The 15,138-nt window shown below is 56.3% G+C and overlaps 1 protein-coding gene across 1 annotated transcript; it reads right to left on the bottom strand.

Moving 5' to 3' along the window:
* Nucleotides 1–202: 202 nt before the first annotated feature.
* On the bottom strand, nucleotides 203–14,342 carry MDK (midkine). The gene is made up of 5 exons (XM_073348161.1): nucleotides 14,169–14,342; nucleotides 4,354–4,433; nucleotides 3,996–4,157; nucleotides 2,416–2,577; nucleotides 203–1,192 (listed from the first exon to the last, which is right to left on the bottom strand). Exons 2-5 carry the CDS (start codon nucleotides 4,430–4,432, stop codon nucleotides 1,167–1,169), a joined length of 429 nt encoding a protein of 142 aa, XP_073204262.1. The 5' UTR covers nucleotide 4,433; nucleotides 14,169–14,342; the 3' UTR covers nucleotides 203–1,166.
* Between the last annotated feature and the right edge of the window lie 796 nt (nucleotides 14,343–15,138).

Raw genomic sequence — 15,138 nt, 5'->3', positions numbered from 1 at the left:
CACTTCAAGTAAGTCATGCTCAGTTTAACAGAGACCTGGCCCAACCACCCCAGTGGAGCCCTGGCTAACCTTCCAGGCTAGGCAGCAGCCACTGGACTGATCCAGCAGTAACCATCACTGCAGCTAGTATGTCACAGCCTCTCCTGGCTGGCACCACGGCAGAGTTCCCAGCACAGAAGCAGAATGTGGTACTAGAGGTGGGTTTGTTTTTTTAAAGACTTTTATTGGAAAAGAAAAAAAAAATCCAAAAGTGGTGCGGGCTGGCCCAACACCAGTGTGAGAGCGGAAAGCGGGGAGAGGCCACAGCGCCCCGGCACAGACACGGATTAGAAGAAACAGAAGGGAAAGGAAGAGAAAAGGGAAAGGCCCATGAACCTGGGGGAGATTCTTTCCTGGTTGCTGCAGGACCCTTGGGTTTGCACCTGCTGGTAGAAAAGCAGGCAGCAGGAAGGGGTCACCATGACCAAAGAGGCCAGTCCTTGGGTGAACAACTTGTGAGCGAAGGCAGGTGAAGTGGGGGAGGCTAGAGGCACACAGCAGACCACTGCTGGGAGGCATACATTGTGCCTCTTGCAAAGTCAAGGAAACCAGAAATAACGAGACATCTCCAAATGTTTCCATCGCATGTGAGCCCAGCAGGGTACTGGGGCTCATTCCTTCCTGCTCTCATCATCCCTGCCCTCTGTGACTGGGTCACTTGCTAGTTCACTGGTTAGCTTTTCTTTTTCCTTAAAGCACCACTGTGACTCAGACAGGTCACGAGCGTCCCAGAGATGTGCCAAAGGCCACTGAGCTCCAACAAAGGGTCCAAAAATGTGAAGGGCTCCAGCTGCTCCCAGCCCAGAGCGCCCCACGCGCATCGCACTGAATAGCTGAAAACAGAAGCAGAGAAGGGAACACTGGGGTCCAAAAAAGGCGCCAGACAGTGGCACAGAGTGGGTACGGGGAAGGTAAACAGCACCTCCTTCGGGCAAGGGCGGATTTGGTCTCTACACAACTAGTGATTAAAAAAGGCATCACAGTTAAGGATGAAGTTGGGGGAGGAGGAAGAATGGAATTTGGCAAAACATCGCCGAGCGGGGGGGCCATGCTGCAGCGCCGAGTGGTGTATGTCCAGATGGGTTCAGGCACCGTGTCTAGGAGACGGGAGGGTCAGCCCGTCCCTTCTAGTCCTTCCCCTTCCCTTTCCTGGCTGTTTGGAACAATGGAACAAGACATGAGTTAGTGCATCTGCGGGACACCCCCATCTGCTGCCTTACCGACCCTGCTGTATCTGGAGAAGTCACTTCAGCATGTCTGTAGCTCACCTGTTACAAAGCTGCCTGCATGCCACTGGCTTGGGTTTTGGCTGCAGTGGCACATAAGCCAGGCAGCTGCAGTGAATCCAGCCAGGACCAAGGGAGGGTGCACCCTGCTAGTCAGTGCACTTGCCTGTAAAGTCTCTGCTCAGTGGGTACAATGCTTGCCATCCCATGTGGTGCTACCATCTGCTGGTGGATCACCTGGACCTTCTGTTCTTTGACATATCAGGAGGCATCATATTATTTGCACTAAACTCAGTTATGTTTTGCGGGTGTAGTGACTAGGAAGGGCTGTAAGGGCAATAGCTGGGGAGAATATCCAACAACTGGTCATGTCCTGTCACAATCACAGAGTGAGGCCTGCCCGGGCATTGGGGTACCAGCTCAGTAATTTATATACACTGGATTGCACTTGAAAGTAGACGGCAAGCCCAGCTGGAAGTTCCCAGCTACAGCTTTGACTCCAGTGGGCACAAGCAAACTGTATCAAGACCCTTTAATGACCAGCAGCGAGAATGGACTGGGGGCCTTTCACACCTTGAAGGATCCCAAAATGCCTCTCAGATTTTATAAGCAGAAATTGCTTAAGCCCCATTGAAATGTAACTCTCTATAGGGTGCACTGCGATGCAACACACCAGTTATGTAAGGGAGCGAGACAGGGTGAAATCCTGGCTCTGCTGAAGTCCATGGGAGTTTTGCCAGTGGAGACAGGATTTCACCTAAAGACTCCTGCAGTGGGATTTTGAGCCTTGTGGAATGTAATGATCTGAATAGGAATTTCACCAAGGTAGAGTTAACAACCCAGCTCTTGTGAAAAGAACCAGGGTCTTAAGGAGACCATGTATCCAGGACCTCAGCGTTTTGTTTCCTCCAACAGATTACTCTTGCATTTGCAGAGAGCTCCGCAGACCCTGCCAGCACACAGGGTCAGTACTGACTCAGAGCCCTTCCTAATGAATCACCAGCACCACTCGGCAGTGTTACCCTTGGAAGTACAATCCAGACAGACCAGCTTAGACGGCTGCATTCCTCTTGAATGTGTCATGCACCTGACATACAGCGGCTCTTCCCACACAGAGGTGGGATGAGGATTTCTAGTGGTGGGGACTGACCTTTGGATTTTGACTTGGTCTTGGGAGAACAGGGCTTGGTCACTTGAATGGTCTCCTGACACTCGGCATTGTACAGGGCTTTCTTCAGGGTGCCTGAACGGGCCTTTAGACCTGTGGCAGCATCGCACCCGCCCCAGCTCTCAAACTTATACTTGCAGTCAGCTGGAAGAGAGGTTGGAGCCATTAGTTCCATGCAGGGACCAGAGTAAATGGCAGCCCGTTAGGAGCCCCGGGAACAGTGTTGGGCTGGTGGCCAAACAATGCTCATGCTGCTTGATCGGACAGCCTGGTATTGCATTCACATGGCTCCAGCTAGCAATCACACTGCCTCTTCAGGCCCTGCAAGGCATTGGGTCATCCCACTTGAGTGAACAGCACCCGGCTACATGCAGCATGTGGGTCCACTACTGCCCCGTGTCACACGGATGCAACATCCTGATAGCATCTGTCCAGCTCTCATGCTCCCTCATGGGGACTTGACACCTGAACTCTGTTCTTCACGGGGCTGCCTCAACAAACAAACAGGCCATTCCAAAAGGCCTGATACCCAAATGGTGAGGCACAAGTTAGGCAGCTGGAGGGCAGCTCAAACTTTGAAGATCGCAGCACCAGCTATCATGTAGTTTCAGAGGGGGCTTGGCAAGAAAAGCTCAGGGATCACCAGGTCTGAACTTTTGGGAAGGGAAGCAGGACTCACAAGCCGGGCAAGTGTAAAGCAAAGATCGGTTGTGTGGTACTACTGAGTCAGACCGTCCGGTGAACCCCATTCTGCATCAGACCACTGGTCTATCTAACCTGCCCCTGCTGCACTGGGTCAGATCAATGGCCCATACAGCCTGATATCCCTAGGTGTCACCAAGGGCCTAATGTGGCCTGCAGAACCTTTACTGCAAGGGCCTTCCCAAATGGACTCCAGTAGCAGCAGCTGAATTTGGAACCCTCCAGCAAGGGTTAGTCTCTGCTCATTTCAGCCTGCCCCGTCCCCTGTAGTAAATTCCTGTTGACCAGGTGCCCTACGTTCTCTGGGAAGTGGAGAGCTCAGCAATGGCTACTGCTCCTATGGCAGAGCTAACCTGACTTGTGTCTAGCCTTTCTTCCATTGCAGTGCACCAACAACGCACTGCTCTTTTCCTTTCGGCAGGGAAAGAGACCCTATCTCACAGGAGATATGCTGAACCCAGGAGTGTTCACTGTGCAGCTTGTGGCCACCCCAGCTTTTAACAAAGGTGTGGTCTGCAGAAACTACATGTTCACCAGGCAATCCTCTGCCAGGTAGGAAGGGCCAGACCAGACCATTGCAAACCGGGACATGCAAGCTCTATATGAGACACAGATACATGAGCACATTGGGTGCAAGGTAGTGGAAGGTGAGGTCATAGGTGCACACTTGGGCTCCTGGCTGGCTGCTTGCTTGTAGGTCCTTGAGAAGGGTAATGTTGGGGCTCCCATATGTTAACAGGACAACAACCACAAAGACTCCAGCTTTTGGACAAAAGTCCTGCTAGTTTCCCACAGCCATGGGAAGCTGGTGGCCCTCTGAACCTCTGGTGAGTGTCTCTGGGATGGGGCTGTGCACTCACCTCCAAACTCCTTCTTCCAGTTGCAGGGGATCTTGCACTTGAGTCTCTTAGTCTCCTCCTTGCAGGTCCCCTCGCGGTAGCCCACACCACAGTCTTTGCTGTTTGGGGTGCAAGGCCCCCAGCGCCAATCCTCACACTCGGAGCCGTTCTTCTTCACCTTGTCTGCAGTGCAGAGGAGGGAGCAGGCAGTCACTCTGAAGGATACAGAACTGCAGCTGGTCCCATAGACAGGGACTCTGCCCTCCCTCACTTGCAGCCAGGGACATGAACATCCCCTGACCCCACCCATAACCAGCCCCACGGAGCAGAGGGTGAGGGACGAGTTCTCTTCCTAAGCAGCCATGAGTTTGCCCCTCACCTTTCTTGTTTTTACCAGCCTCAGAGGCTGCAGCCATGAGGATCAGCACCAGGAGGAGGAAGAACCCACGGACCTGCATTCTGCGGGGAAGAAGGGAAATATATCAGCACAGAAAGCCAAGCCTGTGCACTGAGGGGGAAGACCCAGGTGTGAGGGATGGCACATGTGAGGAGCGGGACATGGGGTTGATGGTGGGGAGGGAAAGAGGGTTCTGGAACTGATGGGCAGGATTGCATGGGCTCAGGGGAGGGTGTCTGAGTCACTCTCTTCTGGGCTTATGGTGGCCCAGGTCCCAGAGATTTCAGTCCCTCTGGCTTGGGGCTGTGCAGCCCCCTCTGCAGGACAGAGCTGGAAACATATGCAGCCCCAAACTCTGAGCAGAGATCTCTCTTCCCTAGGCGAAGCCCAGGGCTGGAGGAGGGACCAAGGGACAGGAAATGGGGGAGAGGCTACCACTCTGAGCTCCACCAGCCCCTGCTTGGCCTGGCCTAGCAGGAGGGGGGTCAGGGCCCTTTCTAGGGCTCTGTGTGTCAAGTGGGAGCCTCACCTAGCTGCAGCATTCGGGGGGTTCCTAAGCCAGCCTCAGGGACAGGGTTGGGACACAGACAGCCATTGTAGTCTGGAGGGAAGTGTGGCTGGCTTCCCACCAGAGACCAACAAACGGTGAGTGTGACAGGGCTAGACTCCCCAGTCTGTGTGTGTCCCCAACTTACAAGCCCTCCAGGCTGTGGGACATTCAGACATAGACAGAGGCTGCAGAGAGTCCATGGTGCAATCCAGCTCCCACCCCAATCCTCCCCTTCCAAGCTGGATGGTCAGTGCTCACAGTGGGGTGGCTGCAGCCATATTTAAATAGATGCTACCTCTGGTTACAGAGGTGCATGAAGGAAGGAGGGGTGCGTCCGTCCCACTACAGAGTGAGGGGTGGATAAGGTGACCCCAGACACCCTGTCCAGCCCAGCCCTCTAGCTTGGCGTGTGAGGAGGAGGAGCTCCCCCCCCCCCCCAATAATGAGCTCCCCAGCGACCTCAATACTGGGCCTACGGGCATGAGGCAGTGGGTCCAGCATGCATGTCCCTACCTCACAACCATATGCCTCTCCCTCTGGGAACTCAGTGTAGTCTAAATGCTGCCACCCCAGCCCCACCTGGACCAGGAGCAGGGGGCCTGAGGGGATTTGACTTTCAGGGGTCCACAGGCACAAACAAAGAGGAAAGTCAGCTCCTAGTGGAGAAGCACCTGGGTGGGGGAGGGCAGGCAGGGGGAGGGGAAGGCCTTCATATGCTAAATGCAGACAAACCGTTGGGAATCCCAAGATCTTGCTCACATCAAAAGGCAGTCGCCTCCTCCCTGAACTAGCTAGGAAGGCACATCTGGATGGGTATGTCACCAGCCAGATGTGAGCAGACTCTGGTTTTAAGTTGCCAACCCTCCAGGACAGTCTTGGAAACTCCAGAAGTCGAAGATTAATTGTTAATTCAAGATTATGTCACATGACAAAACCTCCAGGAATATGTCCAACCAAAACTGGCAACCCTAGCTGGCTTCCAGGTGAAGAAGACCGCAGAGTGAAAAGGAGGGGGAAGCCAAAGGCACCAGCCAAAGCTTGTCCACACCAGCCTGGTGAGGAAGCAACTCACAGCCACATGCAGAGCCCACCCTGAAAGGATCATGGATGACCACAAAGCTGTAACTATCTTTATATGCCTCTGTGTACAGAGGGTCGAGTTTCGCTGTGGAAGCAGCTGAACTCCTGACCTCTTCTCCTGGGCTCTACAGGCTCTGCTGTAGCCATGTGAAAAACCAGGCTCTGTGTGCAACTCAGAGAAGGCCCTTAGCTCTGCACAACACTTGGGCCTGATCCTTTCTCACCCCCCCACCCCCCATTGACGTACGGTGGTGGGAAAGTGCAGGATTGGGCCCCGCTTTTCAGCTTCTCTGGAGTCACCTTCTCTGTCCCCCCTCTGCTGGTGGGACCCCTTCCGGTGAGTATCAGGATGAGAAGAGGGCTCAGGCCTCCTGGTACAGGGTGTGGGTCAGCACATTAACATCACAATCCCCACCCCCAGCTTCAAACCAGGAGCAGCCAAGAGGAGGTTGGGAAAGCCAATCCGCCAGAGGGTGGGATTTGTGCCGCTCCGGCCCTTGGAAAGCTGTTTGTCCCGTTTGCCTGCTGGCAGTAATGAGGCCCTGCTCCCTACTCCCCATCCCCAGTGATTCCCCAGCCCCCTTCCATGCCCACATTTCCCAGTGCCTCTTTTATCCAGCGCCCAGCAGGCCACCTCGCCCACGCCAAAGATCCCTGACGTTGCGGGGACGGCAGCTGCCATGGAACCTTTATCCGGCTCCAAAAGAATCCAGGGCAGAAAAAAATCATGACCATCGGTTTTTGAGAACTAAAACAGAAGATTAAAAAAACCCCACACAATGCGGAGCTCATGTGGAGCTTTAGAAGTGAAGCTGCTCCCCCTGCTGGCTCCCTTAATGTCAGCCCATTACCATATCGCCACAAAGGGACCATGGATGCAGAAGGCCAGTCTGTGTGTGTGGTTGGGGGGGGGGAGAAGGGGCAGGGAAGGGGGAGAAATGGAAGTAGGAGTTGTGCATATGTAACACACACATTTCCTGGGTGTGGTGCTCTGTCCCATCTAGCGGCACCGAGACCAGATAAAGAGAGAGATAAAATGAGTCTGCTCTACAGCCTTAGCTAACAGCTACTTGGCTTTTAGCTCATGCAGTAGAGGCTCCTGCCCTGACCTTCAGAGGTCCCAGGTTCGATCCTGCCCGCCAGCGACCGAGGTCTGTCAGTGTTACATGTGTGCGTGCACATGCCTCTGTGTTTGAATGTGCAATGGAGGAACCTGTGCACAGTGGGAGAGTGTGTGTGTGTCATGCATCTGTGGATGCATGATGGGGGAGCGTGTATGCACTGAGTATGTGCACACTGGGACCGTGCATGTGTTTGCACTATTGAGCAGTGGGTACATTTGTTAAGTTGGCTTAGTTTCTACTTTAGCCCCACACCTGCTGACTTCTCTGAGAGGGCCCCTGGCCAGGGTTGCAGTCAGAGGCGCAGTGTCCCTGCGTGGGCAGGTCAGTGACTCGACTCTCCCCCCACTCACTACACCCTGTTAGTTTCCAGTAAATAAGGTGGCTAGAAATGGGTCCAACCCCAAATCAGAGACCTGGAGGGTGGGACCCAGAATCCAGACTCAGAATTCCCCAGCTCACCCGTTTCCACTGTAAGCTGAACCCTAAGCCCAGATGCCCCTGCATCTGATGGGTTTGAAATCTGGCTCTGGAGCCCTCTCTGCAGAAAGCTGTCCCTTCGTTGGTGGGGTCTGAGCTGCTGCTGACATCAGTGCATCTGTCCCCTCCTCATAGCTCCAGGAAATCGATCCGGCAGCATTGTGGGTGTGAACAAAGGGCCCTGGCAGAGCAGTGCCAGGTCCTGGCAGCGGCGGGATGGGCAACAGCTTTTCACCTGCTCTTCCCATGACCAACAAGAATTCCTCTGATGTTTTCCCCATTGGTGGCAGTTCAGTGAAGGACAGCAATAGACACATGGAGCTGGTACAGCCAGTGACAATGCCAACTTCCCCCACACCCACCGAGGGCCAATACCAAGGGGTTGGTGGGTGGCAATGCCAGAGGGTAACATGCACATTAAATAAACAGGCACAACTTCACCACCATGGGGAGCCAGACAGGTTGCAACTGAAGTCCAGGCTCCCAGCTGGCAGAAAGATCAAGGCAGCAGGGACTGCACTAAGCTACTGCTCAAGATGCTTTTTTAGCATGCAGCATCATTCTGATTGAAGAGATGGGGTGAGGGGGAAGAGAGTGTCAAGCAGAGGTTGCCCTGGAAATTGTGTCATTAACAGCCCCATTTTCCAAAGTGATGCCTGATTCTTAGAGGTGCTGAGCCAGCTGGATTTGTGGGTCCACAGCGTCTCAAGTACAGCAGAGATCAAAGGGGAGAGGACCATAGCTCCCACACCAGACTTTGTCCCATTCTGGAAGGCCAGGCCCCAGTCTTTCCATTACAAATCCTGTACACCTCACCCAGGCTTGGAGCTTAAACAGGAGGGGACAGGCCCCAGGCAGTTTGTGCAGAAGAGGGAGAAAACCCCTATACAGGGAATGGTAACTGCCAACCCAGGGAGCAGGTGAAATCTGGGTACTAGGAGGGGAGGAGATTAGACTAGCTGAGCATTAAGGTTACAGCTGCTTGGAGCCAATGCGTTTGCAGATGTGATGCTCCCCACTAGGTCCATATGCAGGGGGCGCAGCTCTGCTTGGCTTCACCTTCTGCCCTGTACCAAGTGCATTGCCAGGCTATTCACTTGTCGGCCCCTTTCCCCCACCTACAAGCCCCAGGAAACCAGGGAAACATGGCACACCCCTTCTCACTGTTGCTTCTGACGAGGCAGCTCCCCAGTGTGATGGCGGCACACCCACCCTGGCTCCAGTGAATCAACTGCCCCTGCTGTGTGAGACCCTCCCTGCAGGCCTGTTACAGGAGGGGACACACTGGGTGCAGCGTGGAGGGAGAAACACTGGGTCAACTTTTGCTCCCTTCCCCCACACGGTCACCCTGGCAGCACGCTGGGGAAAGCAGCTCCGTTCGTTATTCAGGCTCCAGTGCACTCACCTTTTGTGTGTCCGTTGCTGTGAAGCTCTCGGCTTCACTCTGAATTGAACTGTCACAGAGAATTACACAGCCCGGCTGGTTGAAGGCAAAGCTGAGGGGACGAGAGCCGCCTTCCGCTTTCCCCACCTCAGCTGGGAATTATCCTGGGGAGCCCAGGGCCAGCCAGAACACAGCTCAAGCCCCTTCCCACCACACTCTCCTCAAAGAGGCTGCAAGGACAAGTGCTCAGCATTGAGAACGAGATGGAACAGCCCACCTTCCGGAGGCAGAGGCTGAGAGCTTGCTACAGCCAACACTGCTGCCCTGCTCTCTACAGCACCTCCTGCTGGGAGTGGATGGGACTGGAGTAGAAAGGAGCTCCCCACAGCCTGTGTTCCTGCCCTACTCTCTACAGCACCTCCTGCTGGGAGTGGATGGGACTAAGGTAACTAAGAGCTGCCCCAGAGACAGTGCCCTATCCAATTTCCTACTGGGCCCTCAGAGCAGCACCTTCAAACTATCTCCCCTTTTACTCTGACTCTCCCATTCACCTCCACTCTGTAACCTCTGCTTCTGCCTTGGCCCTGGGCTATCCTCTGCCCACCTCTACAGCATGACCTTGTGTAACACAGCCTCCAGTCTGCTTAGGGTGATATTCCCATCTCCTCTGGCCTGGGCTAATGCAGCTCCCTCCTCTCCAGCTTCCAATACTTGCAGCCCTCTTTATTGGCTGCTCACTGCAAACTGGCTGTCCTTACTTTTAAAACTCCTCATGGATTTAGTCCATTCTACATCATGAACTTTGTCTCCTTGTTTCTTCTGCTCTTCTAGTACCAGCCTCCTTTCTGCTATGTCCCACAGCTTCTCCCCAGTATGGTGTGAGAGCCTTCTCCTCTGCAGCTGGGATACCACATCGGCATGACTGCTGTCTGGGATACCACACCGGCGTGACTGCCCTCCCTGGTGCACAGTAAGCATGTCCTCCAACTTCTGGAGGCAGGATGCACTACCCTGTCCTTTGCCTGTGAGCAAAACCCCCAGGAAACAGTTCCAAAAACAAAACAAGAGTCCTCATTTCAGCGTGACCTACCAGAACTCTGTGTGTGAGCTCCCCTTGCAGGGGCAGCAGCTAAACACTAGTTTCAGAATGCTGACCCAGTGACAGACAAGTGTAGGACAGACAAGAAAAACAGGGCAGGGTATGGACAGGCTTGGCTAAAGCCCTGGCCTAGGGAGCAAGGAGTTCTGTGCCAAGCTCTACTACTGAGTTGCTGTGCAAGTCACTTTCCATCCCTGTGCCCGAGTCGGAAAGAAAAAAGAACAACCCAACCTTTGGAGATCAGTTCTGGCCATTATTCAGTCTATGGTATTCTGTGGAGAAAGGGAGCGAACTAAAATATCAAAAATGCTCAGAATAATTTCAATCCCCCTGATGGTTCCAGTTCCAGATGAAAATGACTTGAAATGTGCTTGCAAAACTGTTGGTCCTTTTTGCAACTGACTCCTGCCCCCTTGCTGGCTGGTTACATTTGTTCGGCTCCTCAGATGTTCAAATCCAGGGTACCTATCCCCCATGCCTGCTCTCTCCCAAGCCGGCTGAGCTGTGAGAGTTTATACAGATTTTGACAGCATCTCCCATTGCCAAGGATTTCACACACTTTGGCTCAGCCCTCTGGGTGATATTGGAATGGGATCCGAAATGCAAAACATAATCATGAGGGGTCTTGGGACCCCATCTGAGCTGCACTCTGTGCAAGGCAAGGCCAGCTGCGATTACCACTCCTGAAGCAGGCGCAGCTGCAAACTTCCCTGCCCCTGAAGCCTGACTGCTCCCTCTGCAGCCACTAGACCTGGTTCCTGTTGCTGCTGCCTGGAAAGGTCCTGAGAGACCCTAGGGAGGGAGGGACATCGCTTTGCTGCTAATCCTATCTGCACCCCTTGCTTTCAACATGGGGACCCCTCTGCTTGACTCACACTGCAGCTGGGTCGGACAGCAGAGCCTCTGAGTCTGTGAAGCAGAGGGCAGGGGGAGAAGGGGGTTAACCACCGCCCCCTCCCTTTGGAACCTTGGTGCTTTCCCTAGAGCTGAGCAGCTCTTATTCCCCAGGGACGGGAGCAGCACATCCTCCCTGCCAGGATCTCGGTACAGGAGGGAATCAGGGCAGGGGATGCTAAACCTTCCCCATGGACTCCTTATATGTAACAAGGGGCTGGTACCCTAATGCCCTGGGGCCAGGGGGAGAGCACAACTGTCTGGAGTTACTCAGCTTTCTCCGAGGACCATGATAACCTGCCCTTTGTGGTAGGGAAAAACGCCTATTCTGAGTCGGGACGGGTTGCCTGTTGCCCCCTATCACCAGGGATGGGCTGATTCATTCCACAGACTCCCCTTCAGCCCTGGCTTGCAGGAGCCTGGCTGTCTGTGGTTAAAGCTGCAGCAGGGAGGGAGACTGGGGAGGCTGGCTGCCTACCCATCCATCACATGCACCTCCTGCTAAATCTGCCCTGCCCCGCTGCTCCTTGCCGATGGCCCTTTCAGGGAAGGCCACTGACCTCTCTACCATGCTTAGACCAGCCCCCTGCTCTGACGCCGCCACCCCCCTTCCCCTCTCCTCCCCTCCAAGACATCCTTCCCCTTCAATAGTCATATCCCTCTGGATGTCTCCATGCCATTCTCTTCCTCTGAGCACCCCCGGCCTCTCCCTCCACACCCTCTCAGGCTTGTTGCCTTGACCCCTCCTTCCTCCCCACTAAGCATCTCCTTGGACTGGGTGGCAGCTGCTCTGTAGTGTGAGACTGTATCACTATGGGCTGTTTTCTCCCCAGTTATGCTCAGTCCTTTCCCTGGAGATGGGGCGGCACCGTTCTTGGGTTTCCTTGGATTTTGCAGAATGAAGCAGAAAGTGTCCCAGCTGCCAGCTCTCCTCACTCCCCTGCGTTGTCAGGTCACTCTAACACCTCCTTCTGCACAGAGAACTGTCCCCACAGCCCAACCTCCCCTTCCCAAGGACCCCGCCTTCCCCTGCAGATCCAGACACGGGCAGTGCCCCAGCTCCATAGCCATCCAGCCCCAGGAGACTCCTCACAGACTCTACAGATGCCCTCCCAGAATCTCCCCAAAGTTCTGCCTCTCCTGCTCCCCCTGCCAATCTGGTGAGAACTTTCTCCCCCAACCACCACCTGGCAAAGGAATCCACGGCCTTCTCTTTATCTGGCCCCAGTTCACGAGGGCACCCATAACAGCACCGCCTCCTCCAGCACTGCCAGTTTGCAATCATCCCTTCCCTCTAGTGCCCTTTGGTTCCTGCTCCCCCATTACTGCTCGTGTGGGCAGCGCCTTCCCCGGCTCATTCTGCTGCTCTCTCCCCTTCCTCTTCTCAACAAAGTGCAGGAGAGCAGCACTCCCTACTCACCCAAGGGCTTCCTGGGCCATTTCTGTCTGAGCTTCACCATCCAAGCTACCCCCTCCTCCTTGTAGTTAACCTGTAGCTCCCTCCTCATGCTCCCTGGCCGTCCTGCAGCTTCCACACTGTGGGGCTAGATTCCCTCCCCTGCTTCTGATCCTGCCTTTCAAGACACCTGTGCTGGGGCCTCCCATGCAACTGATTTCTTAGCCCTCTCCTCTTCTCCACCGACCTTTCACCTAGGCACCTAGTGGGAGCCTGTCACTATATAGGCCTCTGGTCACAGCTAGCAATCTCTGGGGACTGGCCCCACCCTGGGGGGGAGGAGGGTGTTAGCAGAGCAGGAGTTAGGAGAGGGGAGGCTGCTCCAGGTGGTATAGAGAAGAAGGCTCTTGCACGACCGACCCACCGAGGGTGGGGAGCACGTGAGGGGACAGAGAGGGGGAGGCCTGTCTAGAGGAGCACAGGGAGGAGAGAGGCAAGGTCTGGGTGGTTGACTGGAGACGTCCATGGGCGGTTTTAAGGAGGTGATGTGTCACTGGCCCAAGCAAAGGCCGGGGAGCCAGTGCAGGTGCTGGAGAGGATGGGAGGCACACACCAGGCGGGCAGCCGCAGCCAGCAGAGCAGGAGGAGGCGCTGCAGGGACTGTGAGAACTGGGGCTGTGCCCAGAGCCGGCAGGGACTCTCCTGGGCCCCACACTCCTCCCACGCCCACAGCCCTCAACTCAGCCCAGCAAGGGAGCTCCTGGGGGCCAGCCTGATAGCCCAAGGCCAGGGTTGGAATTTAACACAGAACAGAGGCCCCAGCAGCCCACCCCTGAGCCTTCGGGATGGGGGGGGGTCACGGCCCCGAACCCTCCGCCCCCCTCCCCCCAGATGCTGGAGAGGCGGGGGCTCAGCAGGGCAGGAGGGTGAGACTGGGCTGCAGCCGGCCCCGGGGCGGGGTTCTTCCTGCGGAGCGGGGCTCCTGGAAAGCCCCGGTGTGGCGGAGTCCCGCTCTAGCGCTGCTCCTCCTTCCGCAGCAGGGGGAGAAAGAGCCGCCTCGCCTCCTTCCGCTGCAGGCTGGAGAGGGGCCACGAGCCAGAGCTGGGGATGAACCGCGCAGGGGGTCGGGGTGCCGGATCCGAGCGAGCTCCCCCCCGGGAATGTGCTTGGTGGGCCCTAGCCGCGGGATCAGGGCTGGACACGGAGGCACGGTAGTCCGAGGAACCCTGAGTCCAGCCGGGCAGAGGGCAGGCACTTCACCTTCGCCTCCCCAAGGGAAGACCGAGGGCCCCTTGTTAGGGGTGGGGAAACTGAGGCACGGCGCAGGGACTTGCCCCAGGTCACACAGCGAGTCAGTGACAGGGTTCTGCCTCCTTGAGGCACCGGGCACTGCTAAGGTGCCCACCAGGGGGGTGTCCTGGCGGCCGGCCATGCGCGGCTCTCAGGCTGGCAGGAGGGGCTGGGGCACAGATCCCCCTTTTCTGTGCGGAGGGGGCTGGGCAGACACCACCCCTTTCCCCCCATTTCCTAGATGCACCGCGGTGGCCCCAGCGTGCCCGGCAGATGACAGCCCCTGCGAGGATCCCCCCGGGCAGCCCCTCGCCCGGGAAGGAGCGTTCCCCTCCGGCGCGGATCAATGTTCCCCAGCAACCTGTCCCGGGCCCCGGGCTGCGGCGAGACTCCGGGCAGCATCGCCCCGGGGGCCGCTGCCCACGGCTCTGAGCCGCGTTCGCCACCCAGAGGAGCCGCCGGCAGCGGGGGAGCGTCGCCCTGCGCTCCGGCTCCGCACTTACTTGTCTGGGCGCTGAGCTTTGCTCCGGTGCTCGGTCTCCGCGCGGCTCCCGGGGGTTAATCGCTCGCTGCCCCGCCGCCGCCGCGCTCCCCAGCTCCTTCCCTTTGTGTCTTCAGAACTAGTTTCAGCTGGTCACATGTGGACACCACCTCGCGGAGCGCAGCGGCCCCTGACGTCGCTCCCAGCTGACAACAAAAGGTAGCTCGAGCCCAAACTTCGCCGGCTCCGCCCCCCTGGCCGAGAGCCAGGCCCGGCAACAAAAGCAGGAGCCCAGCCGCGCTCCAGCGGCGAATCCTGGCCCGGGCCGCCCGGCCTTGGGGCAGGAAGAAACTGCCCGTCTGTCTGTCCTCGGCCTGCTCCCAGCCCCAGGCCTGCTGGCTTGAACCCCATTACAAGACCTGGTGGTAAAGACATTGGGCCAGCTCCCGAGGAGAGGGGGTCTGGGGTAATTTACACCTTCACCCCCCACCCCCCAGCAAGTAAGGTACGCAGACAAAGCACGGGAAGAGACCTGGACTGCCAGACCCTTTCTACCCCAGTGCCAGGAGACCCCCGCAAAGGATCAGGCATCCTGAAAAACATCTGATCAAACAGTGAAGAAGGAAAACTGTAACCCAGCTGGGGAGATAGTAGAGATGGGCATCACCCACTCAGTAACCTGCCTCCAGATCAGGCATGGGCAGCAGTGACCAACAGACACTGGGAGCAAACACAGTTTTTGACCTTTTCCCCACTGCCTTGTATCCACCCCAGACAGAGGCTTGAAGAGGTCTGTGTCTTTGTTACCCGTTTGCAATAGTGGTCATGCCAGTGAAGTCTCTTAGGTTGAATTGAATTGACTCAGAGGCAGATTCAAGGGGGATGTGGCACGGCAGGGGAGATTACACGTCAAAGAGTGGATCAAAGGGGCATCACTTACCCACGGAGGGGACCTGAGACAAGGGGTCTGTTCCACCCCTTAGAATCAGACC

The sequence above is a fragment of the Lepidochelys kempii genome, chromosome 6 (assembly GCF_965140265.1).
Source record: "Lepidochelys kempii isolate rLepKem1 chromosome 6, rLepKem1.hap2, whole genome shotgun sequence".
NCBI classification, from domain to species: domain Eukaryota; kingdom Metazoa; phylum Chordata; order Testudines; family Cheloniidae; genus Lepidochelys; species Lepidochelys kempii.
Note: the sequence above shows the minus strand (reverse complement) of the source record. Positions and strands in the feature narration are given on the sequence as shown.

Excerpts from the sequence above, each read along its gene's own strand:
- MDK (XM_073348161.1), bottom strand. The coding sequence starts at position 4,432 with ATGCAGGTCCGTGGGTTCTTCCTCCTCCTGGTGCTGATCCTCATGGCT. Across the intron at positions 4,158-4,353 it reads GGCTGGTAAAAACAAGAAAG|ACAAGGTGAAGAAGAACGGC; the intron begins GTGAGGGGCAAA and ends TCTGCACTGCAG. Across the intron at positions 1,193-2,415 it reads GACCAAGTCAAAATCCAAAG|CCAGGAAAGGGAAGGGGAAG; the intron begins GTCAGTCCCCAC and ends TGTTCCAAACAG.